The 27,731-nt window shown below is 57.2% G+C and overlaps 1 protein-coding gene across 9 annotated transcripts in view; it reads left to right on the top strand.

Annotated features, from left to right (window-relative positions):
• Positions 1-24,760, top strand: part of LINGO1 (leucine rich repeat and Ig domain containing 1) — a 192,874-nt gene extending 168,114 nt beyond the window's left edge. For 6 of the 9 annotated variants that reach the window (XM_074328306.1, XM_074328307.1, XM_074328310.1 and 3 more), the window contains one exon: positions 21,969-24,760. In XM_074328306.1, the coding sequence (XP_074184407.1) occupies positions 21,981-23,828 (1,848 nt within the window). In that variant the 5' untranslated portion in view covers positions 21,969-21,980 and the 3' untranslated portion in view covers positions 23,829-24,760. Of the gene's footprint in view, positions 1-4,941; positions 5,414-6,365; positions 7,393-9,295; positions 9,437-21,968 lie in introns of those variants that run through there. The other 3 variants (XM_019750981.2, XM_019750980.2, XM_019750979.2) reach the window with 3 other exon arrangements.
• Positions 24,761-27,731: the final 2,971 nt, after the last annotated feature.

Below are 27,731 nucleotides of genomic sequence, written 5' to 3' on the forward strand. Positions count from 1 at the left end.
GGGCTTGTTTCTAAACCTTATATAAATGGCACCATCTTGTACATATCTTTGGTTTGTTCATCAGCATTGTGTGTGGGCTCAGCCACACTGACGCAGGAGCCCCAGCGTCCCTGTTCTCAGGGCTTCACTGCATCCCTCTGTGTGGCTGTACTGCATTCTGTTCATGCCTTCCCCCAGCAGTGGGCTTCCAGGGCATTCCAAACACCATCCCTGTGAACGTTCCCGTACTTGTCTTCCATAAACACGTTTCTCCACAGTCTGTGCGTCTTCTCAACTTTACTAGATAACCAGCTAGTTGCTGTGCCCTCACCCTGGCCGGCAGCGGGCACTCTGTCTGCGTTATCTCAATGCCTCCAGCCATGTTGGGAGAAAGGAATTTTTATGCCCATTTCACAGATGGAGCAGGTATTAGTTGTCTTTATAATAGATCACCCCAGAACTCAGTGGCTTAAAAGAACAAATACTATCTCGCAGTTTCTGTAGGTCAGGAATCCGGGTGAGGCTTCACTTGGGCATCTCTGGCTCAAGGTCTCTCACAAGGCTGCACTCAGGGGGTCAGCAGCATGTCAGTCATGTCCAGGCTGGAGGGAGGGTCTGCTTCTAAACTTGCTCGTGTGGCTGTTGGCAGATCTCAGTTCATCACTGGGTATTAGTTAGAGACATCAGTACCTTTCCATGCGGGCTTCTCAACAGAGCAGCTGTTAACAAAGCAGCTGGCCTCTGTCATAGTGAACAAGCAAGTGACAGAGAGAGGGCACCCAAGATGGAAGCCACAATCTTTTTGTAACCTGATCTCAGAAGTGATATTCCATCACTTCTATAAAATTCTATCCACGCGCCCTCCTTAAAAAAAAAAAAAAATTCTATCCATCACAACTGAGTCAATTAGTTTAGCCCACACTCAAGGAAAGGAGGGGATTGCACAAGGTGGGGGACACCAAAAGGTAGGGACTGGTTGGGGTCATCTTAGGGGCTTCCTATCACAGGGCACCTGAGGCTCAGAGAGGTGAAGTGACTTGCCTAGGGTCACACAGTGGTTAGAGACAGAGCCAAGGCTGGGACTGCAGACGGCTTGGCAATGTGGCTGGACACCTGGGCCATGCACTGCCTTTGACTTAAGTTAATAAACAAGTCTTCTGCACAACAGAACTCAGGACAAGCGCTTAATGAATGGATTTGCTGATGACACTGCCTGTTTGCACACGTTAGCTCAAGTTTTCCCTGACGTGATCCATGGGGCAGCTGAGCCCAGTCTCTTGGGAGAAGCTGCTCTGCCAAGCCTGGGGCCCAGATTCCCAGTGAGCCCGGGAGCGGCCCTTTCACACAACTGTCTTTTTTGTGTTAGTTCCCAGTCATTTAGGTGTGTGTGTTGCGGGAGGGTGGGGTGGGGTGCACAGTTCCCTGTGTTCTTAAGGAGCGTTAACTGTGGGGTCAGGAACGTCACGTAGTCCCCAGAGGGACTTTAGGGTGGGCAGGGCCACTGAGCCCCTTCACTGACTGGCCCCACACAAATTTCCTGCTTCTTAGCTCAGCAGGGCTGTGTGGCCTGTGTGGCCAGGCTGAGCAGGGACCAGCCCCTGGACCTCGGCTGTCTGCAGGGCTTCTGCCCTGGGGCTTACCACAGCCCGATTCTCAGTGTGATTCCCAGTAGTGGAGGCTGCTGCCTACATTGCTTCTAGTAGATAAGTGGGTGTCACTGATGCTGGGATATTTCCAATGGAGGCATGGATGACCAAGCCCTGGGATGAGGGGAAGTGAGAATTGAGGATTCAGGATTACTCCTGAAGCATACCTTGGCCCCTTCCACAGGGGAATCCATTGCACTGATTAGTGGACTTCAGTCAAGTTTGATTTGCACACATCAGACCCTCCGGAATCAGGGTTCTGGGCTGTCTGCGGAAACTGGGGGCAACACACGATCAGTCCCTGCCTTCAGGGTGTGCAGATTCTCAGAGAAGAAGTTGGTCAAGGCCTCGCCTAGTGGGAATGCTGCAAGGGACCTTTACAGAGGAGGGGCTGCAGGCTCAGGGGCAGAGAGCAGCCATAATAGTAAGTATAATAACCATGAAAATACCTGCATTTATCAAGCACCTACTGTGTGACAGGCCCAGCATCAAGTACATTAAGTCATGAGATCCTCACACCAACCCTCTGAAATGGGTTCTACTGATATTCCCATCTCACAGAGGAGGAAACTGAGGCTCAAAGAGGTGCCCAAGGACACAAAGGCCAGCGCAGAACAGGAGACTGAGGTGCTTAGAGCAGGCTTCTGAAAGGAGAGGGCCACATAGGGCCCTACTTTTGAAGGGGAGGAAGGGAAAGTATATGAGGAAGTGGGTCTAGGGTCTGAGAAAGCTGTTGATGTTAAGATATTGCAGTAGTGGGGGCTGCTAGGAAAGGGGATGCCCCAAGGAAGTGGGGGCGGGCTTTCCAGCCCTGCCCTTGGAGTCTTGGCTTCAGCCTGAACCCATATGGCTGTCCATCATGTCAATCAGCATATTACCACATCCAGGTGGACCAGCCACCATGCAGACAAGTCCCCTTTAGCTGAGCCTCTGTCCATCTCTGTGCCGGCTGCCCCATGCAGGACGTAGAGGACCTGGACAAGTGCCCTTAAGTAAGACCTTTCCCTTTTAGGTACGTTGGCCTGACCCTCTGTAACATGCCTATGTGGGACCCTGGTGTTCCCGAGTCCCTTCTGGCTCTTGGGGAGCCAGGAAGCAGGAAGCAGGAAGGCCCTAACCCTGGTCACAGATCCAGGCCCACTTCCTAGTAGGGACTTTCCTGCCACCTCCCTTAGGTGCCCCCATCCCTGCCCCTCTCCATAGCTGCACCAGCACGGGGCTCTGACCTATGGATTTTCTGCCATTTCCTGATCCACTTGACTCTCGCCTGAGTCTCTGGGACTTCATTATACCAGCGGCCCCTACGACCCCAGCATGGAGGGTTGCGAGAGCCATGGGTGAGTGCAGGGCTTCTACTGTGGTTCCCAGAGGCTACAGGGCCCCCAGCTTCTGGGCTTCAGCCTTCTAGGGACTCAAGGTCCTTCAAGGAGCCCCCACTTGAGGCCTCACCCCACTTTCCCTGGTGTTTAGGCAGGGCAACCTAGCTCTGAGGTTAGAAGACTCCCAAGCCAACACCTCACTGCATAGCTGGGGAAACTTTCACCCAGGGAGGGGCAGTGACCCCCTCAAGGTCCCACAGCAAGTTACTAAGAGAGCTCAGATTCAAATGTATGGCCTAAAGTGGGACATGGGGACCTCCAGCTGCATGCTGGTTCCAGTCCACTTCCCCAACCTTGCTCCATGCCCAGCGCGCTTGCCCAGCCCCCACCCGCCTCATCAGGCTCCTGGTCTCCGTTTTGCTTGCTAATTAGAGGTTTCAGCCATGACTCCACTGTCCCAACCATTTTAGAGCTGTCATTAATTTCAAGTGCCTTCAGAAATAATCATCGTAAAACCCCACAAGCTGCTGGTATGCAAGTGCGTAGGACCAGCACAGAGTGGGCATGCAGGCAGGTCACTGTGTGCCACCCATTCCTTCTTGTGCTCTGGGGGGGCCTGGCCCCGCCGCCTGCATCCTTGGCCCCCAGAGAGGGGAGAGCAGGGCTTGGGTTCTGACATCAGAGACACACAGAGTGAACTCAAGCAGTCAACAGCTCTCCCAGAGCCTCAGCTTTTTCATCTGCACAATGGGGATAGCAGTACCACTCTTGAGAAGGAGTACGTGAAGTATGACTCAGACCCTGGCTTACCACAGGGCCTGAGTAAATGTTGGAGGGCCCTGTCCCCTCCTCCAGCGTCCCCTGGCAAACTCATCCCAGCTCCTCTGCTTGACTCAGCCATCGGCCCTTGCTTGACTTGAGTTTTTACCCCAAAGCCAGGATCTGCTATTGCTGCGTGCCTACTTGTATGGCACACAGTCTCAGACCTACTCTTGGAAGCTCCTGGCCCAAGGACAGAGGGAGGAGACTGAAGCCTTGCCTCTAAGCCCATTTCATTCTGGGGAGGGGAGATGGGAGTAGAAGAGGATGGTCTCAATTTGGTGTTAAAGCACAGGAGGAGACAGCGAGAGGGCATGCCGACAGGTGGACCAGCAGGGACGCAGGCTGGGGAGTGTGGCTGAGCATTTGTCTCTAGCTCCTGGGTATCCTTCCCGGTTGTCAGTGAAGTCCTGGCTGGGCTATGCCCATGTGTCCCCATGGCCCTGGACCCCTGAGAGGTTGGGGACCACTCTACTGGACAGCAGTGGACAGATACCTGACCGCAGCTCCTGCAGAGGCTCTGACTGGGAGAGGTCCTGGTAACAGGCCCCCCTTTTATGGGATCTCTTGGGACAAGGCCAGGAGACTGCACTTTCACCAGGCCCAGGCTGGACCCTCAAAAAGACCTTTTCTCCAAGTTTTTTCCCCCAAAACTTCCCCCTCTCCATTATTTCCATTGGTAAAATAAGACGGGATGCTTGGACTGGTCATTTCTTTAGGAGAAACCGGTGACGGAAGTGGCTTGGATGCTGTTTATAATGTAGAACTAAGGCTGCGGGGCAGTTCCTCCCAGACACAGCTCTGCCGTCATCTCTGCTGACTTCAAGGAGCGGAGGGATAATTGGCGGACCCAGAAGACCCCACCCTGGGACGCCAACTTCCTCAGCCAGCATCTGAGGGCTGGGGGCGCTGAGCTTTCTCCCATTTCTCTGCGGAGATTACTGAGGCAGGGAGCAGGTGAGTCGGGGGTGGAGATAGGCCGCGCAGTGTCTGCGTCAGTCGCCGCACCAGGAATAGCCCCCGCCCCCGCCCCAGCGGGTCTGCGCTCCAGCCCGGCGGAGCCTCCACGCAGGAGCAAGAGCTCGTCTATTCCTGCCGGGCTGGTGGGAGGAGGTGGCGCGGGAGGCGGGAGCTCACGGCTAAATCACAAACAGCCGGGGCGGGGGAGCCGGGGATCCTGGGAAGGGGTCCAGGCAGCACAGAGTTGAGCGGCCAGGGAGCTGCCTTCCCTGGGCCTTTGAAAGGAGGAGGACTCCTGTGCCGCCTCCCTGCTTTCTCTCCCACCTATAAGTCCCTCTGCCAAGCCTGCCCCCTACTGGTTTTCTCAGCCCTGGAAGGCGATTCGAATTCCCTTCCCAGGCGTTACTACCTACCAGCTACGTGACCACAGGCAAGTCAAGTAACCCCTCTGAGCCTGGGGTTCCTTCTGTCACAGCGGGAAGGAACAGCGTCTCCTCCCAGGGTTGTGGGAGCATGAATATAGAGTGCACGGCACAGCATCCGCTCCTGCTGGGAGGGGGCGCCAGCCTGACCTAGGATGAGGATGGACGCAGACATAGAAGACAGGAGATAGCTCTCCAGGACTGTCCCTAGCAATGGTGTGGCAGTGAGACTGAGAGGTGCCCAGAATCTGTTTGACTGGAACAAAAGGTTTGTGCAACGCTTTGGGCTGAGTGTGGGGGGCTGAACAGTGGAGAAGCAAGATGGGGCTGGGGTGGGGGGAGATGCTGGCCCCACCATGCCAGCCAGGTATCTGCAGTGAATGTCAGGCAGGCTCCATAGGGGGCGGAGCACTGGGAGCAGGATCCTGGAGTCTGTTCTGAGACTGAGAGGCCTTGGGCCAGCCTCCTCCCGCTAGCCTCAGCTTCTTGTCTGCCTGCCACACCCCTACCCGTGAGCTCTAGGTGTCAGAAGCACTAGTGTGCTAAAGGGATGCACTCCCAGCTGTGGAGAAGGGGTGAGTGTCCACATTAATGGTTATTCTAATCAAACTAGCTTAGTGTTAAAGTGCATCTGGCTTCAAGGAGACGCAACAGTGGAAGGAGGTGAGGTCCCAAGAGTAGTAGCTCTGTCTGCAGGCTTTGCCAAGACACCCCCGCCAGCCGATTCTCTGTATGTGCTGGTCAAGGAGGATCTGGACGTCTGAGGACAGGTCCCATTCCCTGGTCCCATCTGAGTTTGTGGCCCCAGCACAGGACGCCCTGGACCGTGGGGGTGCAAGGTGAGGACAGCCATAGCCCAAACGGAGGTTTTATGCTGCCCTCTGCTGGCCGGAGCCGGCCACAGCAGCCTGCTGCCCTCTGCTGGACAGGAAGCCCGGCTGGGCGGGGACCCGGGGTGAAAGAGGGGAGCAAGACCGGATTTGGGGTAGAGCCGCCCAGCTGGCGCGTCTTCCCCTCTGTCGCTGGGAGATTCCCTGTCTACCCGCCTGGCCCGAGGGCGGCCAGCCTGTGGGCCCTCTAGCGATGCGCAGACATTTCCGAGAAGAGGGGACAAAGCGTAGGACAGAGGCTCTGGGCCTGATCCTTCCCACGCCGTCCTCCAAACAACCCTGACCGGATGGGGAGCTTTGCCCGTTCACATGCGTGTGTCCGTTCAGACGGTAGTGTGTATGACCCTAGTTAACACGTGTGAAACACACTCGGGCTCACATGCACACGCATATGGCCACACAAGAGGGTGTGCGCAACACACTCAGGGAGGACCGCAGTCCCGGCTCTCCGAGGCCGGTTTGGCCCAGGACGCGCCCGGAGCCGGGACTCGGAGGGGCGCGGCCGTGTGCAGGGCTGGAGCAGCCCGGTGCCGGCTCGGACGCGAAGAGGGTGCGCCCCTCGCCAGTTTCGCCGCTCCATCGGTGCAGGGCAGTGGTTGGGGTGCCGCTCGCTCTCCGCCCCCTTCGCGGAAAGGAGACGAGCCCCCAACCTCGCCTCCCCTCACCCCCTTGGTTGTGCGACCGCGCCTTCTCCCCCGCCCCGCTCCGACCGCTCGCTCGCTCCCTCCCTCCCTCCTTCGGCCCCTCCTCCCTCCCAGGCTCGCTCCTCGATCCTTGCGCTCCCTCCCCGAGCCGCGGCAGAGCGCGGAGCCCGGGCGGGAGCCGGAGCGGGAGCCGGAGCGGGCACTCGGCGACAGCGCAAGCGGCGGCGGCGGGTCCCGGCCCTGGAGCGTGCGGAGTCCCCACCCGCGCCGCTCCGGCCCCTCTCCTCACGCGGGGCTCCGAGCAGCATGCGCGGCCGCTGCCTGCCGGCCTCAGCCCTGGCCCCGGCCCCGCTGCGGAGCGCGCGCGGCCTCGACCCCGGCCCCAGCGGCAGAGGCGGCGGCGGCGGCAGCGGTGGCGGCGCCAGGCCGGCTGGGTGCGCAGAACTAGGCTCGTGGAGCCCCCGTCGTGCGTCCTGAGCGCGCCCGCCCCTCCGCCCGCCGGGGCCGCGGCCCCGGCCCGGTCTCCGGCTGGGCTCCCGCCCGCCTGGGGAGGACAGACAGACGGCCAGCCCCTCCCGGGCTCACGGACCGACGGGCGGAGGTGTCGAAGAGGAGGAGACGGAGGAGGGGGCTGGGCAGGGGCTGTGGCCCGGCGGGGGAGACATGCGATTGGTGACTGAGCCGAGCGGACGGACAGTGTGCCCGAGATGCAGGTGAGCCCGGCGGCCACGGCCCAGCTCAGAGCGGGCAGCCCCGCAGCGAGAGCCCCTGGGGGCCACCTGGGCCCTCCTGGGGCTGCGGGGCACCCCAGTGCGACCCAGACCCCCCTTTGGGGTCACAGCTCTGACTCCTCAAGCCTCACAAACGAAGGTTCTTCCTTTCCTGTTTCCCCACCCTAACAAATTCCAGGTTGGCTAGCTGGGACCTCAGAGCTATGGAGGAGCCCCTACCGGCGTCTGAGTCCTGCCCATCCTCCTTCCCCCCTCCTATTCTGAGCACTGTTCACCCTGGAGGGTAGGCCCCCTGTTCAGCGCTGGGTGGTTGTCTCTTTCCATAGACCCCAGATGTCCCCAGGCAGGTGGATGCAGGTCAGGGGCCAGGTTTGTCCACAGGCTTCAGCCTAGGCGTCGATCTCCCTCCCCACACAGGGAGCAGCCCCTTTCCAGCTGCAGCCCAGGAAGTGTGTGTGGGGAGGAGGGAGAAAAGGGGAAATGGGGGGAGGGAGAGTGGAAGTGAGGGAGTTGGGTCTGTGGAGGCCCCAGGAACCCTTTAGGGGCCTCCCCTTTGTCTGCCTTCAGCCCAGGTTTCTCACCTCCTCCTGCCCCACTTTTTATTTTGAGGCAGAGTGGGTGGGAGGTGGGAGCCCGCTATGAAGAAGGTGAGGAGGGAGCCTCCAATTCTGCCACCTGCCCCTCCCCCAGGTAGCTAAGGGACCCCCAGGAGATGTGTTCCTTCTGGTGGCTGCCACTGGAGGAGGGGTGGGGCCAGGCCCAGTGAGCAGTCCCAGCCCAGCCCTGTCCAGCCCTGGCTGTGCCAGCAGCACCTCCTCTTTGTTCTTAGAGGTCCTGGGCTTGGGGTAGGTGAGAAGGATGGGAACAACTCTGCCCTGGTGGGTGGCAGTGGAGGAGGCCCTGAGGTGGGGGGCAGTACCATCTGGGTAAGCCCCTTCCCTGCCAGCCCAGCCCTCCCTCAGCCTTCCTCTGCTTGGCTTGGGCAGCCAGAGGGCATGCAGCCCAGCCTGGTCCTTGCTCTGGGCTCAGCCCTGCTGGTCATTATGCTAACAGCCCCAGCACCAGTGCCTCCCATGCCCAGGGTGCAATGAGCCCTGGGCTTCCCCTCATCCAGCAAGGAGTGCCAGTGAGGGAAGAGACCATCAGCTGTCCCAGACTCTTTGTCCTTGTGTGAGCCAGGGGGCCCTCTGAGTCCTCACACCTCTGGGGTGAGGACTCACCCTCACACCTCTGAGTCCTCACATCTCTGCCAGCCCCTGGTCTGCTGGGGCAGCTTGCTTGGCCTTTCTGCCACCTCAAACCCTTGACCTGAGGCAGGAAAGAGAAGATAAGGTGGCAGAAGGGAGGAGGGAAAAATTCCTGGGAACCCAGATGGGGGCTCCAGGCAGCACCCAGCTGCCCTTCCTGGAAGGGGCTTAGCAAAGGCCAAGGCAGGCCCTCTGCTGTGTTCTTGTTGTCCTGGCCTCCTCTCCCACCCCCTGCCTATTTAAGTGTGAGAGGGGCTGGGTCAAGGCTGCAGTGCTCCCCAGAGGCTGGAGTTAGAGTGGGTCCCAAATCCAAAGGGCCACGTTTTAGGGGACGGGAATATGCTCCAAGTCCAGACATCACGGCTTGTGGGTGAGGCCCCCGTGTGCTGCAGGGCGGTGGAAAGACTACTCTACCCTTGTAATACTCCCTTTTGATCCCAGCGCTCAGCTCCTCCATCCCTGCCTCCGAACACCCATTTTTCCTGTACTAGATATTGTTTTTTAAAACCCAGGATTCCAGAGGGACACACACACACACACACACACACACACACACACACACACGCACATGCGCACCCTCTCAGGAGGGTGGGTGGGTGTTCAGCATAAGGCCAGACAGGACCGCTGGTACCAGTGATGGCTCGTCTGGGCTGCTCTCCAGGCGCCTACCACAGCAAATGGCTGCAGGATCACGGTTGGGGCTGGGGGTACATTCCGTTGAGAAGAGAGGCAGTGCAGTCATTTGCACAGGGTCCCATGGAGGCACGAGGCAGTGTCGGGTAAGGAAGTGGGTTATGTGGGGCTGGGTAAGAGCCTGGGAGGGGAAGTTGGAGGTGGTGGTGGTGATTTCAGCGTCAGAGCCTTGGTTGGCTGGTCAGGGTCTCTTGGTGTAGCTGTCCTGTGTATGACACTCTATGGAAGGATGGTGGCCTTCCAGCCCCAGGGTCCCCTCCTCCCTGTGGTTGCCCACTGATGGCTCTGTGTTCTGTTCCGTCCAGTCAGTCCCCCTGCAGGTGCTCCCATCAGCTGGCTTGGTTCAGCATCCCTACCGAGAGGCCCTCGCCTCTCCGTTCCTTCTCCTGGCCCCTCCTCCAGGAAGCCTTCCTGACTGCTCCAAGTCACTGATCCTCATCCAGGTGCCTGTAGTATAGAGCCACATTGATTTTCACCTAATATCATACCAGCCCATTCATTCATGTGTTCATTGTACACATCCTGGCTGAGCTGCCTGCTCAGCTCTGGGCTAGGCCCTTTCATAGCTCCTGTGGATTGCCTTGAACGCCCTGGGCAATCTTGTGCCCATCCCCTGAGCTCCCCTGCCCAGCCGCTGGAATAGGGAAGACATTAGGAGGCACCAGGGAGCCTGTGGCTGGTAGCAAGGACTGCCTGGAGGGGCCACAGTTCCTCAGGCTGTGGATGGACAGAGCTGGGTGACATCAGGATGCCCCAGGCAGGGGTGAGGACAGCCAGAGCAGGGTGCTCTCACACAGGCACTCAGAGGAAGAGAGGATTCATTCCTGGGGGCGGAGATGGTCAGGGGTCCTCCAAAAAGAGAGAGACTGGGTGGGTCCTGAGGTAGTAGCAGACTTTGCAGAGGCACAGAAAGCAGGGCATTCCAGAATCAGGGACAGTTCTTTTAGAAAGTGTGTGGGAGGGCAAGTTCATTTCCAAATGCATTCGAGGCGTTCTTGATGCTGACCTGTGTTCATATGTGGAATGAATGAGTGAATGAATATCCTCAGGTACTGTGGGCCTGATAGAGCTGAGCTGACAACAGTCTCCTGCTCATGTGTGTTCAGTTCCTTCCAGGTCACTTTACAGTGAAGTTGTTGAGTGTGGACCCTGGAGCCAGATGCCCTGGTTTAAATCTCAGCTCCACACTGCCTAGCTCTGTGACTTTTAGCAAGTTACTTCTGCTCTTTGGGTCTCAGGCTCCTTAGCCATACAGTGAGGATAACAGTGGGATTTGCCTCTAGGGTCATCATGTTAATGTATGCAGAGCATTTAGAGCTGTACCTGATACACGGTGAGCTCTCAGGAAATGCTGGCCACTCGAGTTTCCATCAGTGATGTCCTCTCAGTCTTACCCTGGTAGGTGGTGCAGAGATGTGATTGTAGAGCTAGAAAACAGAACCAGAGAGGGGAACGACTTGTTTCAAGTCCCCACTAAATGCCTTCCTGCTGGCCTCTGCTCTGGGTCTCTTGCTCACTGGTCTGGGCCTGACCTGCTAATCAATGACCCAGTGTATTTAGTATTAATAATAATAATATAATGAGCACCGTGACCCTTCTTCCCAACCTGAACCCAGGTGCTTCTCCTCACCTTATCCCTTGGCCTATTTCTCTGAGGCAACCACTACCCTAAATTATCTATTTAGCATTTCCTTGCCTTTTAAAAATCATATACTTTAATACCTAGAAATTGTTCAGTTCTAGTTATTTTTGAACTTTGTAAAAAGAACATGAAACCATAGGTAGTCCTCTGGAATTTGCACTGTTCTCCTACATCTACATTGTTGCAAGCGATAGTAGATGTAGTTCATTTCCACTGATGCACAGTGGTCTGTCGTCTGGACACAACACACTGTATGCCCTGTTCTTTTGTTGGTGGGCATGTGGGTTGTCTTCTTTGTTGCTCTTACAAACAATGCTGCCGTGAACCTGCCTGTCCAGTGTCCTCGGGCAACGTGCACAGCCTCTCTGGAGCACAGAGCTGGGAGCGGAATTGCTGGCTTATGGGGCATGTTCCTGTTCACCTTTACTAGGAAATTTCCCAAGCGTTTTCTAAACTGATTGGACCATTTATGCTTTCCCAGCAAGAGCTGATGTCTCCATTGCTCCTCACCCTCGGCACAGTGTACTCAGATATCTTCATTGCTACTGATTGAATGAGTGTCAGACGGTATTACATTGGGGTCTTGGTTTGCATTTCTGGAATTCAAAGTTTCTGGTGTGTGGGGTTGAGATGGGCAGCAGCCAGTGTGTAACACATGCTCACTAAGTGACTGTCCCCTTTGCACCTCAGTTTCCCCCAGTTGTGGGGCTGTTGTCCATACAAGCCCTGAACTGAGGGATGGGCAAGAACAGTCAGGGAGGACTCCCCAGTGAATGAAGAGGGAGCAAGGAGAGCTTGAGCTCCTGTGCAGTTAGAGCCAAAGGAACCTCGGTGGTTCTGGTCTGCCCCAGGGTGGGCAGGGGCAGTCCTAGCTTGGGCAGTGGAGGGAGCCTGTGCTTCGTTCGTTCAGTAATGCACAGGGCCCCAAGAACCCTGTCTCTGTACCCTGGCACCCATCGTGGGGCTGCGCATTGGTGAATGCTTAGTAAGACTTTGGTGACCTGGATGGAATAAGTGTATATTTGTTCTTCCTTCATTCCCACCTCCTGTGGGAGTCCTCCCTGATTGCTCTTACCATTTGTGACTGAGTAGAGGCTGAGCAAGGTGGCTCCTGGGCATTCGCTAAGCCCTCCCACGAGGCCCTCAAGCTCCCTGCCTACCCACAGGGGCTGAGAAGCCCGGTGCTGGCAAGGTAATTTGGATTGGCTCCCTCTGCCAGCCTGGTGCATTTCCCTGCCCAGGCTAGGGTCCCTGGAGCTGGTTAGAGACAAGCGACGGGGCTGGTGGAATAATTATACCTATTTCATGTGACACCCAAATTGATTGCCGCCAGGGTGACATTACCAGGGCATTGTTCCTCATCTCCAACCTCTTATTACATGTTATTAGGGTGTGTGGTGTGTGTGTTTTTCTATTTTTTCCCATTTTGGAGAATTAATCTCTCTCTGCTACCTCCTCTGCTTCTGTCTGCTGAGAACCTGCTGGCAGCTCCGGGAAAGGGTGGGGCCTGGCCAGCAGGCTTCCCTGGCCTGACCCAGTGCAGGGCTGCAGACGTACTTGGGGGCTGGCCATCTCAAGTCCCTTTACTTGGGTGCAAGATAGGGAGCTAAGAGCTAAGAGAGCTAAGAAAGGCTGCTGAGCTGTGAGTCCCAGCAGAAGTCTTCCTGCAGTGTCCCTGATCCATGGTCTCTGCTTGGATACCTCTCACGACAGGCTGCTTACTCACTATCTCCCAAGGCAGGTCTACTTAAGCCATCTGCTCTTGCATTTGATTCCTGGCACCAAACAGAACGGGACCCCCGTAACTACCCATGCATCTGGGCTATGCTCTCTTGGCCTGCACTGGACTCTTGGCTCCGTCTGTCTTGGGACACTGCCTGGAGATTTGCCGAGGTTCCGGTGCCCTCCCCCAAGCCCGGGCTTCTCAGGAACAGCCAGCCAGCCAGGGGATGGCATCCATTGTGCCTGAGCAGAGGAGTTAGTCACCTCTTCGTACTGAGCTCAGTTAACCAGGTTGGAAAAATGGGCTTAGGCTTGTCGAAGATTCAGTTGAACAGAGAGGGCTTTGAAGAGTCAGGGCCAGGAGACGGGCAAGTGTTTTTATTTATAGTTAGCCTGTCTATGCTATAAATAACTCACTAGACCTTGGTTTGTGATGTATTGGGGGATTCTTTTGAAATCTTTTTTCCCTTTTGAGGCAGAAATAACCCAAAGCTTCACCTGTCCCTGATCTAGCCCCACCATGTTACCCTATAACATGCTGGGGCAAGTGTCTGCAGTCAGGAAGCAGGGGTTCTTCCAGGCCTGCGCCTCCTCACCTGTGCAGTGATCTCTAGAGTTTTCATGCCTGTGGGTCAGACAAGCTCAGTGATCTTGGGCAGGTGAACTAATGGTTCGGAGCCTCAGTTTCCTCATCAGTAAAATGGGGTTAATGGGACCTCTCACACAGGGTACGTGGTGAGGGTTGGTGGGGTCATTCGGCAAAACTCTGAATATAATGTCTCTTCCCTTCCCGCTCCTTGAACTCTCTGCCCCCAGCCTGTGAGGGCAGTGTGAAGACAGCCATTCCTTCTTCTGAATGAGGAGTTTAGGGCCTGAGATATAAAACCACTTGCCCACAATCATGCAGGTCAGCAGGCCCTTGAACCTGAATCAGGGAGAAGCACTATGCAAGAGTGGTCAGGACAACCTTGAATCTGACTGCCTCAGGCCTAATCCCAGCTCTGTCACTTGTCACTGTGTGATTTGGGGCAAGTTGTATCACCTCTCTGTGCCTCAGTTCTCTAATCTGTAAAATGGGGATAATATACCAACCTAATAGGATTGCAGTGAGGATTAAACAAGTTCATGTTTGAGTTTGTATCATGCTGCCCGTGTGACCTTAAGCAAGTTACAGAACCTCTTTGTTCTTCTGTGTGTTTTTTTCCATCTGCAAAAGGGGATAATAACAGGACCTACCTCAGTGAGCTGTGGCAGGATTAAATGAATTTTTATATGTAAAGTGCTTAGAATTGTGCCTGGCACACTGAAAACCCTCCACAAGGGCTTTTTCGGTTATCGTCCTCACTGTTCATTAGGTCTCTGGCCTTTGGATCTCAGGCTAGTTCACCACTCCCCTCAGCTCCACTCTGTCCTCAGCTCCCCCATCCCTGCTCTGTGTCTCTGAGGCTGCGACCCCGCCTGTCCTGTGCCCTCCCAGGTGGGGGGTGACTGGTTCTAGGACTCCAAGTCCTGAGATGGGTCAACCTGAGCTGTTCCCAGGTGGAGGAGCCCTAAAGGCTGCGGGAGGGCCCCTAAGGCCCCAGGAAGGTGTGAAAGGATGAGTGGATGAGTGGAGATGAGGCAGGTGTTTCTGCCAGGCACTTCCCACTAGCCACTGGCCTGGGAGGGGGATGGGGCCAGAGGCCTGCAGGGGTACCTTTCTGTCCCTTAGAGAATGTGTTGGTATCTCAGACCTGCAGAGAGATGGGAAGGGAAATATGGGGGTACAGGACCTGGGTTTTCCTTGAGCCCCCTCAGGTCACCATTTGGGTGCTTGCCTACCCCTCTTTAGTCTGACACAGCTCCAACTCAAGTAAGGGTGCCATCTGCTCAGATGGGCCCAGCACAGACAGCAGGGAAGCTTCCCAGAAACAGTGGCCCCTCCCAGCTTCCGCAGGCCAGCTCCTAGCTTCCTGGCTGGTCTCTCACCTCAGACAAGGCTGGAAGGGGCAAGCAGGGCCCACAACGGTCCAGCACTCCCTTAAGGTCACACAGCAGGGCAGGGGTGCCCTGGCTGGAGCCCAGACCTGGGACCTGTGCCCTTTCCTCACCCAGAAGTGGCCTCCTCTAGGCCTTGCCCAGTGCCGCTCCTCCCACCAAGCTGGCCACTCCTGGAGGACAGAGCCTATATGTAGAAACCTTGAAACACTAAGACGCTTTGACAATTAAAATTCATAATTCATCCCACAGATGGACTGGGGCTGCACGCTGGCCGGAAGGCTGGCAGCTCCTGAGATGGGCTGGGATCTGGTGGGCTGGGCAGGGGCATTCCTCCCTCAAGTGCAGGGGCCCAGGTGCTTGCCCAGGGCCACACAGGGGAACCGCAGCAGTTAGTGGGGCCTGGCAGCTGCCCTAGGAGACCATCAGACAGCCACACGTGCCCAGTCAGCACCCTCCAGCCCGGCCCCGGCCAAGAGGCCAGGCGAGCACCTTTGGGAGAGGATTGAGTTTCCAAGTCCACGTAGGAGATGGGGCTGGTGGCTCTGGGCCAGGGAGGGCAGGGAGTGGTGGGAGGAGGGGCAATGGGCACCCCCCCCCCCGGCTCCCCCCCAACCCCCCCCACCCCGGCTCCCTGCCCCCCCTCCCACACACACACACACACACACACACACACACACACACACACACTCTGGGTGCTCCGCAGCTCTTTGCCAGAACCAAGAGCGAGAGGCAAATAAAGAATTATACACAACAAAGGACATGACCTCAATTTTCTTCCAGGTTAATGTTTCTCTCCCTGTGGGGGGCTGCTGGAGGAGAAGGGAGGAGGAGAGGGCAGGCAAAGGCTGGCCAGCCAGCCCAGGAGGAGACAGCAGAGGCTCCCAGCTGCCCTCCTGCTGGAGCCAAGCAGCCCTCAGCCTGGGCCCTGGCCCCTCCTCTCAGGGTCCCCTGTGCCCTCGGGACTGAGCTCCCATTAGCAGCTCACACTTTAAACCATTATCAGCCATTCACACCTCAGCGGGGATTAGCCCTAGAAAGCTAGAACGTGGTGTCCTGAAAAGTGGTCCTGGTACCTGAGGCAGGACTTAGGGGGGGAGAGAACAACTGTGAGTCCCCGGATGCTATCACAGGGACCCAGCCAGTTGCGTCCCCCCCCCACATGTTTGCTCTCACTGTTTCGTCTGTCAGAATGCCTCCTCCTGCCCCTTACTTGGCCTGTGGAAATGTATTTGTATTTCATCCTGAGCTCCCGTGACACCTCCTCCACGAAGCCTCCGTGAAGAGCCTAGGCTGGCATCAGACAGAACTGGGGAGCTGTCCCAGCAGTTGTTTGGGCCTAGGGGTGCTGAGCTGTATCAGCCCCAGCCCTGTCCTGGGGGCTTTCCATCTGAGGGACACAGAATGGGGGGCTGCAGAAGCTCTAAGTGATGGAGGAAGGGAGAGAGGTACACATCCCAGCAGTGCTGGCAGAGGGCTACCAGAGATCTAGAGGGGACGCCCAGGGGAGTGAGAAGAGCTGCGTGGGGTGGGCGAAGCCCTTGAGCTCAATTCTGAAGGCCAAGTGGTAGATCTCCAGGTATGGATGTGACCACTGCCATTGGAGAAAGGCCCACTGAGGCGCTTTGCCACAGGCCTCACCCACCTCCGCTCCACTCCCGGCCTCGTGGCCACTGCTGCCTGTGAGTGGACACACTTTCTATGACCGCACTTTACCATTCATGAAATGGATCCAGCTGCTCCGTGCCCTGGAGCTGCGGGCAAAGAAGGGACCTCCGACAGGCAGGGGCTTGGGGACAGGGCAAATCACGAGAATTGCCTCTGTTCTTTCCTCTTGCTTGCTCTTCTGTCTGCTGGCTGTGTCTCTGCCCCATCACCTTTCCCCTCCCCTGCTCTTCCTGTCATTTCCTGGTGACAGAGCTGGGCAGGGCCCAAGGCTGACTGTGGAAGCCCCCAGCCCCGTTTCCCAGGTCTGCCATCCCTCCTCATCAATCCTCCTCCTGCTGCTGCAAACCCAGTCATGGAACTTAGGTCGGGGCAAGAAGAGGTTGTGCATACCTGCCTTATTTCCCCGGCTGAGAACCCAGAGGCCCTGGCATCTTGAGGCCCCCAGCAAGGGCAGCAACACCTCCATGCCAAGGAGCTCATGCTGCGTGTGCGGGGGGTCCCTGCAGTCCCCGAGGAGCACTGAGTGGGAACACCATGAAATGCTGATACTGGAAACCTAAGATAACTACGCCTACCAACCTGTGCTGCAGCTGACCCCAAATTAGGTGAGAGTCTAGCACAGACAACGCAGCAGGTGCAAGAGAAGGGTATGGCAGAAAAACACTGGAAAAATTCAGTGTGCTCAACATACAGTTTTCTGACAGCTGGGAAAGGCCTTCGTCAGGTTTGGCGGGCAGGGTGCCTACTTGCAGCTACCTAAGGCCTAGGGCTTTCCTTCAGCCCTGGGGCCTTACCTAGCACGGCCCTAACATGCCTGCCCCACGCGGGTCTGGCCTGAGTGTCTGAAAGAATTCCCACTTTGCACCAGGCAGCTCCTGGGGAAGCCACCTAACCAGGAGGAGCACAGCTCTGTTGCCTCCGAACTTTGTGGCCTAGGCCTAAGGTAGATCAATTCCATTTGGGAGCTGCAGTTATTCCCATGTAACACCTCTTTGGAATGCTGGTTGAAGGGTTCTGAGACTGTGCAGAAAGCCCCAGACCTGGCCTGTGGCAGGTGCTCTGCAAACGTTAGTCCAACCCATTTTCCAGGAGCTGGTGTCTGACTGGCTTGTGTGGGCCGGCTGGGTGCGTGGAGGAGACACACCCTATCCTCAGGAGCCCCCAGGCCCTGCTCCATGATGGAACCACCCTTAGCCCCCTCAGTAGACTTCCCAGGTACACCCACAGGCAGTCCCATGCCCCTTCTGAGCCATCAGTTGCCCCTTCCCACCCTGAGCCCCAGAGGGGTAGCCCTAATGTGAGGCCCCTCAAACGTCCTCTGGCCCTGGAAGCTACAGTGTGGGGCCTGAGCCCCCACTCCTCTTTGTCCTCCAATCACATTTGAGGATGCTGATTTTCCAGCTGGAGAAAGTCCAGTGTCTATTGTGGGCTCTCTCGGGGACCCTGGAATCCTGCCCCTCACTGCACAGTGGGGGAAATAGACCAGAGAGGACAGGCGTGGCCCCATGTCACACAGTGGAGCAGTGGCATGGGAGCAGCTGACCAGACCATGTCTGCCCTGGGACATGAGTGAGGGTGTGATGGTGGCCGTGCAGGTCTGCTGGGCTGACAGGCAGTGTCAGCGCTCTGGCAGTGGGACTCAGGCTGCTGTGGGTTCTGAGCACTGTGCCCCGGGCACTGCCTGCCCACTTGCCTGCCTTTAGTGTTTCTCTCCTTTGTATTTATTGGTCCGGTTTTTAAACTCTTGCCCTTGTGGGAAGCCTTTCAGGGGACAAGGACCCAAAATAAAACACTGATTAAAATTCATAAAACACTTCTTCTTGGCAATTGCAGGAGGAACCTGTAGGGTTAATGGGGCTGGGATGACAGGAGCAGCCCATTGCCGCTCTGCAGTTTTGGTGGCCTTACACACTACCCTGCCAGCATCCCTGGGTGACAAGACACCATGGGTGTGTTAGACCAGGAGATTAGGTCCAGCCTGCTGAGCTACTGCTGTGTCAGCTTGGGCAGGCACCTTAGCCTCTCCAGGCCTCAGTTTCCCCATATTTTAGGATAGCCACATGTAAAAGGTGAGGGATGAGGCAGTTCAGAGGCTGTGCCCTTCTGGACCTATCCTGGTCCTGCAGAGCATGGCGCATGGCTCGGAGTGTCTCACTGCCAGGGTGCAGCCACGCAGGGCAGTGCTGACCAGCTTTCCCATCAATGTGTTGGAATTCCCCAGGTCTCATTGCTCAGCTGCCTGCTCCAGAATCAGCCCCATCAGAGGCGTTTCAGCTCCTGCAGAAACTCAAAGAACATTCACTGGGGTCTGTATGTGCCAGTCCTTGGTCTGAGACTGCACCATCTCTTTGGCCCTTAAGCATCTCACCCTCCAGCAGGTGAGATGCACCCATGACTGTTTGACCCATTATTAAACATAAGGAACAGGGAAGGGTCAAGTGCTGAGGCTTTGGAGCATATTTCCTTCTTTGCTCAGGTCACTAGGAAGCTCTTAGCTTTAGTCATTAGTCAGGGTTTTGCAGCACTCTTTTCATATATATATATATATATATATATATATATATATATATATATAAAGATTTTATTGGACTTTATTGGGGAGCAGTGTGTACTTCCAGACTTTTTTCCAAGTCAAGTTGTCCTTTCAATCTTAGTTGTGGAGGGTGCCGTTTAGCTTCAAGTTGTTGTCCTTTCAGTCTTAGTTGTGGAGGGTGCAGCTCAGCTCCAGGTCCAGTTGCCGTTGTTAGTTGCAGGGGGTGCAGCCCACCATCCCTTGCGGGAGTCGAACCAGCAACCTTGTTGTTGAGAGGACACGCTCCAACCAACTGAGCCATCCGGGAGCTCAGCGGCAGCTCAGCTCAAGGTGCTGTGTTCAATCTTAGTTGCAAGGGGCGGAGCCCACCATCCCTTGCGGGACTCGAGGAATTGAACCGGCAACCTTGTGGTTGAGAGCCCACTGGCCCATCGAATCGAACCGGCAGCCTTCAGAGTTAGGAGCACGGAGCTCCAACCGCCTGAGCCACCGGGCCGGCCCCTGTAGCACTCTTTTTTGACTGGCTTCTTTAGTTTTATCTTTTTACCATCTGGTAGCATAACTTTTCTGGCAACTGGCTCAAGTCATTTTTAGAATGATGTGTGCTATACGCGTTACATAATATCACTGCTAATAAGGTATTTCATTGTTGTGAACAAGAGGTGATTTCTGACCGAGTAGGTCAAGGGTGGCTTCGTGGAGGAAGTGGCCTTTGGGGTGGAAATCCACAAAGGCTGCTGGGGCAGGAGACTGGGGGAGTTTTCCAAAAGGAGACGGCTTCAGGGCCGGAATGTGAGGACAAGGTGAGTGGTGGGAGAGGAGGTAGATGGGTAGGTTGAGGCAAGGTGGTGGAGGATTCGACTGCCAGATTCTTGTCTGAGTGAGGGGCTTACCAACATCTCAGGTGGCCTGTGTCCTTGCTAACCCCCTCTCATCTCTCAGCCCCCACCCGACCCAACCCAGCTCCAAACTCGGTGCTGAAAGTCCTATTTACCGCTCCAGGCGCCCAGCTGCCGGCCCAATTACTTATTGATTGCCTGTCAGGATGTTTGCTTTTTCTGGTGGGTCATTGGAGCATGTGTGACTGTGGAAGATGGCCTGATGGGGGTGGGGCGGCGGAGGACGAACCACAGAAGTCTGGACAGAGGATGAGAGGGGCTGAGGGGTGGGGGTAGACAAAGCCCTTGGAGATAACAAAACCTTGCAATTCCATAACATGTCAGTGACAGCCAGACCCCTTTCTGGTTAATCAGTCATTTAGTCGATCAACAACCAGGGAGCACCTGTCAGTCCTGGGAGACAGCTGGAGAATTGAAAAGTGTGTGGCTCCACTGGAGTCTGACAGACTAGAGCTCTGGTCTGAAATCTGCCCCCTCTACGGACTGTGTGTCCTTGGGCAGCCACAAGCCTCCCGAGCCCCAGTTGCCTTCAGGATTGACGTGTGGATGACAAGACCTGGGCCTTGAAGCAGAGTCTGTGGGCAGGCATGGGGGGTGCCCTGGGAGGGGTGGGCGAAGCCGAGCTAGGGCAGAGAGGTAGGCCCTCCCAGCCTGGGCTTCCCCTTCCTGCAGTGAGCCCCACTTGGGACCACGATGTGGGGTGTGTGGACAGGCTGTGGGGCCCCATGGGTGCCAGGCCAGGGTAGAATGGTTCTTCACCCCACCAGCAGCCCGAGGGCTGCAGCTGGCCACCAGAGCCATCTGGTCCACCCTGGAGTTTGGAGAAGTCCAGACTAGACCTCCCAGCCCCCTCCTTAGCTGGGCCAGTTTCCCATGGTGTGGAACCGAGGATGGAAGGAGGAGATGGGGAGACCATCTGGGTACAAGTGTGAGCAAGTGGCCCCTGAACATAGTCTGGGAGAGAGGAATGGGGGGCGAGCTCCACACACCTCTTGCTCACTCCACCTACAGCCTGTGCTCAATTCTGACCCCCCTCCTGGCGCTGTCACCCTTATCACTACCACCCAAATGCTGCATGTTCCTCAGGGCCCAGCTGGAACAAGCCTCACACCCTCAGTGCTGCAGTGTGGACCAGCGCCTCCATGCTGCCCGGGTCCTCCTGGGCTTGGGGGCCTGGCCGCCCCTCGCAGACGAGCAGACCCTGGCCCTAGCATGAGGGCAACTGAAACCCTGCGAGACAAAGTGATGGAGGTTTGGGGGTCTTTGGAGAGGAGCATACTTTTTCCTGGGGAGCCGAAAAAGCTTTTCAGAGCAGTGGACGTGAAATTAGGCCCAGACAAAGGGGTTTCACAGGCAGGTGTGTGACATTCCAGGAGGACAGAACTACAGGAGCCAAGGCCAGAAAAACTTGTCCCCTGGGCCCTGCACCCAGGAGACTGGGTGGGTCATTGTGAGGACCCAATGGACGGGGAGAGTTGGAGAGACTCTGAGGGGAGGCATCAGGCCTCAGTCCTGGCTTTCTGGGTGGGGGTGCCCTCCACTGATCTCAAAACTCCACTGGGGAGTAGACAGGAACCACTGGGTTTGGTGATTGCCCAAGACTTGGGCTGTGGGCTCAGCTGCAGTGCTGTGAGGAGGGGGCCGTGGTATCTGCACCTGAGGCAGCTCAAGCTAAAGGCGGTGAGAGGGGCCCCCAGCAGCTCCAGAAGCCCTTGCCTGCAGGCTGGGGACCAGACGTGCTTCTCTGCAGGCTGTTCTCAGAGGCCTCAGCCAGGGGAAGCAGGGATGGGGGTGTGGGCCGCAGCCTGGAGCCACACTGCCTGTAAAACATAAAACATAAAGGAGGTGGACCACAGCCCAGGGACCAACACCAGGCTACTCTGAGGTGGCCCCGCCCCTTCCACCCAGGAGATGCTGCCAAGGTCCGTTAGGAGGGCTCTGGGCAGGGTAGGGGGCAAGGAGGAAGCAGCATAGGGTGGCAGGAGGCCTCCTGGGCATCTGGACCTTACTGTGGGGTCCCAGGTAGGTGTCATATGCCACTCTGGCCCCCACCTCTCTGTGTCAGGGACGTCCTGACGGGGCATGAGGGCATGGGGGCACAGAAGACTCGGGGTGGGGGCCAGGCAAACACTGTCCTCTAAGTTCCTCTTCTGGCCTGTGCTTACTCCCGGCTGCAGGTAAGCAAGAGGATGCTGGCTGGGGGCGTCAGGAGCATGCCCAGCCCCCTCCTGGCCTGCTGGCAGCCCATCCTCCTGCTGGTGCTGGGCTCCGTGCTGTCAGGCTCGGCTACGGGCTGCCCGCCCCGCTGCGAGTGCTCCGCCCAGGACCGCGCGGTGCTGTGCCACCGGAAGCGCTTTGTGGCCGTGCCAGAGGGCATCCCCACTGAGACCCGCCTGCTGGACCTGGGCAAGAATCGCATCAAAACACTGAACCAGGACGAGTTTGCCAGCTTCCCCCACCTGGAGGAGCTGGAGCTGAACGAGAACATCGTGAGCGCCGTGGAGCCGGGCGCCTTCAACAACCTCTTCAGCCTCCGGACGCTGGGGCTCCGCAGCAACCGCCTGAAGCTCATCCCCCTGGGTGTGTTCACCGGCCTCAGTAACCTGACCAAGCTGGACATCAGTGAGAACAAGATCGTCATCCTGCTGGACTACATGTTCCAGGACCTGTACAACCTCAAGTCGCTGGAGGTCGGCGACAACGACCTGGTCTACATTTCCCACCGAGCCTTCAGCGGCCTCAACAGCTTGGAGCAGCTGACGCTGGAGAAATGCAACCTGACCTCCATCCCCACCGAGGCGCTGTCGCACCTGCACGGCCTCATCGTCCTGCGGCTCCGGCACCTCAACATCAACGCCATCCGGGACTATTCTTTCAAGAGGCTATACAGGCTCAAGGTCTTAGAGATCTCCCATTGGCCCTACTTGGACACCATGACGCCCAACTGCCTGTACGGCCTCAACCTGACGTCCCTGTCCGTCACGCACTGCAACCTGACTGCGGTGCCCTACCTGGCTGTGCGCCACCTGGTCTATCTCCGCTTCCTCAACCTCTCCTACAACCCCATCGCCACCATCGAGGGCTCCATGCTGCACGAGCTGCTGCGGCTGCAGGAGATCCAGCTGGTGGGGGGCCAGCTGGCGGTGGTGGAGCCCTACGCCTTCCGAGGCCTCAACTACCTGCGCGTGCTCAACGTGTCCGGCAACCAGCTGACCACACTGGAGGAGTCAGCCTTCCACTCCGTGGGCAACCTCGAGACCCTCATCCTGGACTCCAACCCGCTGGCCTGTGACTGCCGTCTCCTGTGGGTGTTCCGCCGCCGCTGGCGGCTCAACTTCAACCGCCAGCAGCCCACCTGTGCTACGCCCGAGTTCGTCCAGGGCAAGGAGTTCAAGGACTTCCCCGACGTGCTCCTGCCCAACTACTTCACCTGCCGCCGCGCCCGCATCCGGGACCGCAAAGCCCAGCAGGTGTTTGTGGATGAGGGGCACACGGTGCAGTTCGTGTGCCGCGCGGATGGAGACCCGCCGCCCACCATCCTCTGGCTCTCGCCCCGCAAGCACCTGGTCTCCGCCAAGAGCAACGGGCGGCTCACAGTCTTCCCCGACGGCACGCTGGAGGTGCGCTACGCCCAGGTACAGGACAACGGCACGTACCTGTGCATCGCGGCCAACGCGGGCGGCAACGACTCCATGCCTGCCCACCTGCACGTGCGCAGCTACTCACCCGACTGGCCCCATCAGCCCAACAAGACCTTCGCCTTCATCTCCAACCAGCCGGGCGAGGGAGAGGCCAACAGCACCCGCGCCACCGTGCCTTTCCCGTTCGACATCAAGACCCTGATCATCGCCACCACCATGGGCTTCATCTCCTTCCTGGGCGTCGTGCTCTTCTGTCTGGTGCTGCTGTTCCTCTGGAGCCGGGGCAAGGGCAACACGAAGCATAACATCGAGATCGAGTACGTGCCCCGCAAGTCCGACGCCGGCCTCAGCTCCGCCGCCGACGCGCCCCGCAAGTTCAACATGAAGATGATCTGAGCACAGGGCGGGCCCGCTTTCCGGTCCTGCCCGCCCCCACCCCGGCCATGTCCTTGGCTGCCCCACTGGCCCTCACCACGTGCCCTCCCTCTACCAGGACCTCAGATGTGCAGCCTGGGGACCCCGCTGCACACGGGCACGCGTGGACAGACTGGAGTCGAAGCTGACTGACCGACACAGAGAAGTCAATAATTCAATTTAAAAAGTTACGAACTTCCTCTGTAACTTGGGTTTCAATAATTATGGATTTTTATGAAAACTTGAAATAATAAAAAGAGAAAAAAAAAAACTATTTCCTTTAGCTAGTCGGAATGCAAACTTTTGACGTCCTGATTGCTCCAGGGCCCTCTTCCAACTCAGTTTCTTGTTTATCTCCTCCTCCTCTTCCTCCCCTTCCTCCTTTCTCTCCTCTTCCCCTGTGGGGAGGGATCACTCAGGAAAACAGGAAAGGAGGTTCCAGCCCCCCCCCCCCCCCTGCCAGGGCAGCCTACACTAACAGGCAGAGTGGTGGGTGTGGGCCCACCTCCCAGCTGGCTGCTTGTTGGGAGCAAGTGGAGGGGACAGGTCTGCCAAGTGGGGGCAGGGCTGTCTGCTGAGCTGCCAGGCAACACTGCTGCCAGTGTTTGGGGGCCTGGTCTGATGTGGCTGAGACTCTGGATAGAGGCTAGGGTCCTCCTGGAGGACAGCATAGTCAGCAGAGAGAGCCAGGGGCCAGAGGCAGGGGACAAGGCCTAACTTCTGGTCCCAGTTGTGCCGCCAACTTGCTGTGTGGCCTGAAACAGGTCATTGACCCTTTCTGGGCCTCAGTCTCCACATCTGTACAGATGGAAGCGTTACCCCCTGCCCTGCCTACCTCACAGGGCTGTTGTGAGGAATTGATGAGATGATGTATGTGAAACACTTTGTAACCTGTAAAGCGCTGTGCACACATGTGGGTGACTGTTCTCATTATGCTCATTATTATCATGGTGGGGGGCGGGCCTCCTGAAGGGCTCTCCCTGTGGTCAGGTTGTGACGTGTCTGGGCGGGGTGGCTGGCTCAGGGACAGCAGTCTGGGCAGTGGCCAAAAGCATGGGCTGGATGAACTGGGCTTTAGACCCACAGGGACATCCTGAGGCCCGTGAGCTTCCTGGCTTCACCCACCTCTGTTCAGTGGTCCCCTCAGGCAGAATACCCCTGCAGCTTTGGCCTGGACCTTTCCAGGGATTGGGAACATCAGCTCTCTCCAAGCCTTCTTTCCACAAGTTTTTATAAAGTTCCTACTCTGTGCTACTTCCCATGTAGGGTGCACAGTCTTTGGGGCTGGGGGAGGCTGTTCTGGGGCTGCCCTTGGGACTGCCCAGACCCACGTCACCACTCCAGCCTTGCCCCGGCCTCCCCCAGGCCACACTCTGAGCCTCCTCTGGGCTGTGAAGGGTTCTGGATTGGAATCCACTCGCTCATGAACTGACCAGGAAGGCTAGGAGTGGCCCCTCCCATTCACATCAAACCTACACGCTCCAAACTCAGCCCTGGAAAGGGATGCCCAGATGACAGACGTGCAAAGAGCCACTCAGGTCACCTTATCACTCCCCAAATCCATGGGCCCTGGCTCCAGAAACGGGCAGTAGCTCAGCCAGCAGACCATGTGCTTGACCCATCTCTGCCGGGCAAGGAAGGATACCAGAGTCAGGGCAGCCTGGCTTCTCCCCTTGACCTCCAAGTGTCCTCTTTCTCCTCAGGGACTCCTTGGACTCAGGCCCACGGTGGGCCGAGGGCGCCCTGCTGCCCACTGGCTAGGGGAGGATCCAGCAGTGCAGGAACCCACGGGGTCAGATTTAGCTGAACTTGGAGACGGAGCAATAGGAGACTCACCCCTCTTCAGTAAGAAACTTCCAAAGTGCAGCTGCTCCAGTCCGGGCTCTCCCTGGGGCTCCTCCTCCCACCCAGGTGGGCATGGACTAGGTAGCTGCATGCCTAGCACCTCCTAGACCAAGCCTCTTGTGGGTGAGCGTCTGGCATGGCGTTGGCTCACCGTTCACTCATGCTGTCGCTCACTCAATCTACAGATGTGCCTGAGAGCCACTCTACTCCTGGTTTCCGGCTCCTGGCTGATGCAGTTTGTAGCCAGTGGCTGGGTCAGCCTGTCTCCCAACCAGCACCCCAGGACTGTCCTTGGTTCTGGGGGAGGTTCTCTGAACGGTGCCTTTATCCCTGGGAAGAAACAGGATCCTCCCCATTGGATCTGGAATGTGGTAGGGAAAAGGGTGATGGTCTCTTGGGGGGCAGCTGAGACATGATTGTGTCTCTCAGGTTCAAGGTCAGTCTGAGGGAGTTCCTATTCTAACACTTACTAGCTGTTCAGGATTGTTACTTAACCTCTCAGAGCCTCAGTCTTCCCATCTGTAACATAAAGGTGGTCCTACTACTCTCGGTCATTGGGAGGTTAAATGAGGGAGTGTAGGTACATTTGTTGATTGGTGGCATGCCTGGCACTCAGGAAGTCCTCTGCCAGTGGTGGTGGTGATGATTGCCATGTGGTACAGATGCAGAGATGGAGGACCAGGCAGGCCAGTAGCTTATCCCCGGTCAAACAGCTACTAAGTGACAGGACCAGAGCCACAGACTTCTAAGCCTGCTTTGGGGCTTCTCAGAGCCAGGCCTTGGGACCCACCTGGCAGGAGACCACTTTGGGGAGCACAAGAAACAAGGAGAGGGCTTCTTGGGCATGGGGGTGGTCTGTATGCAACAAGAGCCCAGTGGGATGTGAGGCCTCAAGAATCCGACAGGCCTGCCCACCTCCTGGGAGACCAGAGCAGTCTTTCTGCTGCCCCGCTCCGGATATCCTGGCTGTCCTCCCACAGGAGGCAGCCACTGGTTCCTTCACTCTCTGTGATGCCTGAGTTTCTGGGGCTCCACAGGGTTCTGGTAAGAGCAGGGGATGTATGGGGCCAATTTATTCCCGCCTTCTGTGAGGGAACTGGACCCCTGAGGATACTCTGGGATACGAGAATTGTGAGGTTGTTTGCAGATGGGGGAAAGGTTCAGTTTGGGGGACGTGAGTACCCAGGCTCAGGGAGCTGGTTTGGCTCAAGCAAAGGAGCCTGAGGATGGCAAAGCCTGGCTCGGAGCTAGGTGGCCTGGGTTTCAGTACCATCCTTTCCTACCTGTGGTAACTTCATCTGTAGAAGAAGGTAATGGACTCAACTGCTAAGAGCCCTGCCAGATACAGGGGAATGGCCTGGTAAGTCAGGCTGGAGAGGCCACTTTCTCCATGGCCTGTCAGCCTCTGAGGGGGATAGAGGGGAAGCAAGTCTCCCCTCCCCCTCCACACACACCCTACTCTGGCACACACACACTGGGAGCCTGAACCCCGAGGTGGTCTGGAGATGGAGCCAAAGCTTTTTTGGGCCACCCACATTCCACACAGCCCAGTGGCCCCCGTGTGCCTTAGACCCAGTGGGGTTGTCGTGTCAGCATGTCCTGCCACCTCCAGCTCTGTAGGGAGCTGGCTGTTCTGCTTACCCTTCAGCCTGGATCCAAGCTACTGGGGAAAAGGCAAGAGGCTGACTGAATCCTCAGAGTTCAGCCTGCTTTCCATGAGGCCAAGACCAGAGGCAGCCTCCAGCCCTGTTCTTCCGTGAGACAGCACGCCCTAAAGAGACAGGGCGAGAAGACTGTGATCCTACCCTGGATATGCACGTAGACTCAGCCAAAGGTGGACCCAGCAGGGAGTACTAGAGGGAGGGGCACACACTAGGATCCCCACCCTGGCTTACCCCTTACAGTGAGAACCTGAAGCTCAGAGAGGGGAGGTAACCCGCTTAGAGTCAAACAGCAGCATGGTGATAGGGCATGGACGTTGGAGAGACCTCGGGCAGAGTGGGCAGAACCTAGGGCAAACCTCGGTTCAAATCCCACCTG

The sequence above is a fragment of the Rhinolophus sinicus genome, linkage group LG03, assembly GCF_036562045.2.
Source record: "Rhinolophus sinicus isolate RSC01 linkage group LG03, ASM3656204v1, whole genome shotgun sequence".
NCBI lineage: Eukaryota > Metazoa > Chordata > Mammalia > Chiroptera > Rhinolophidae > Rhinolophus > Rhinolophus sinicus.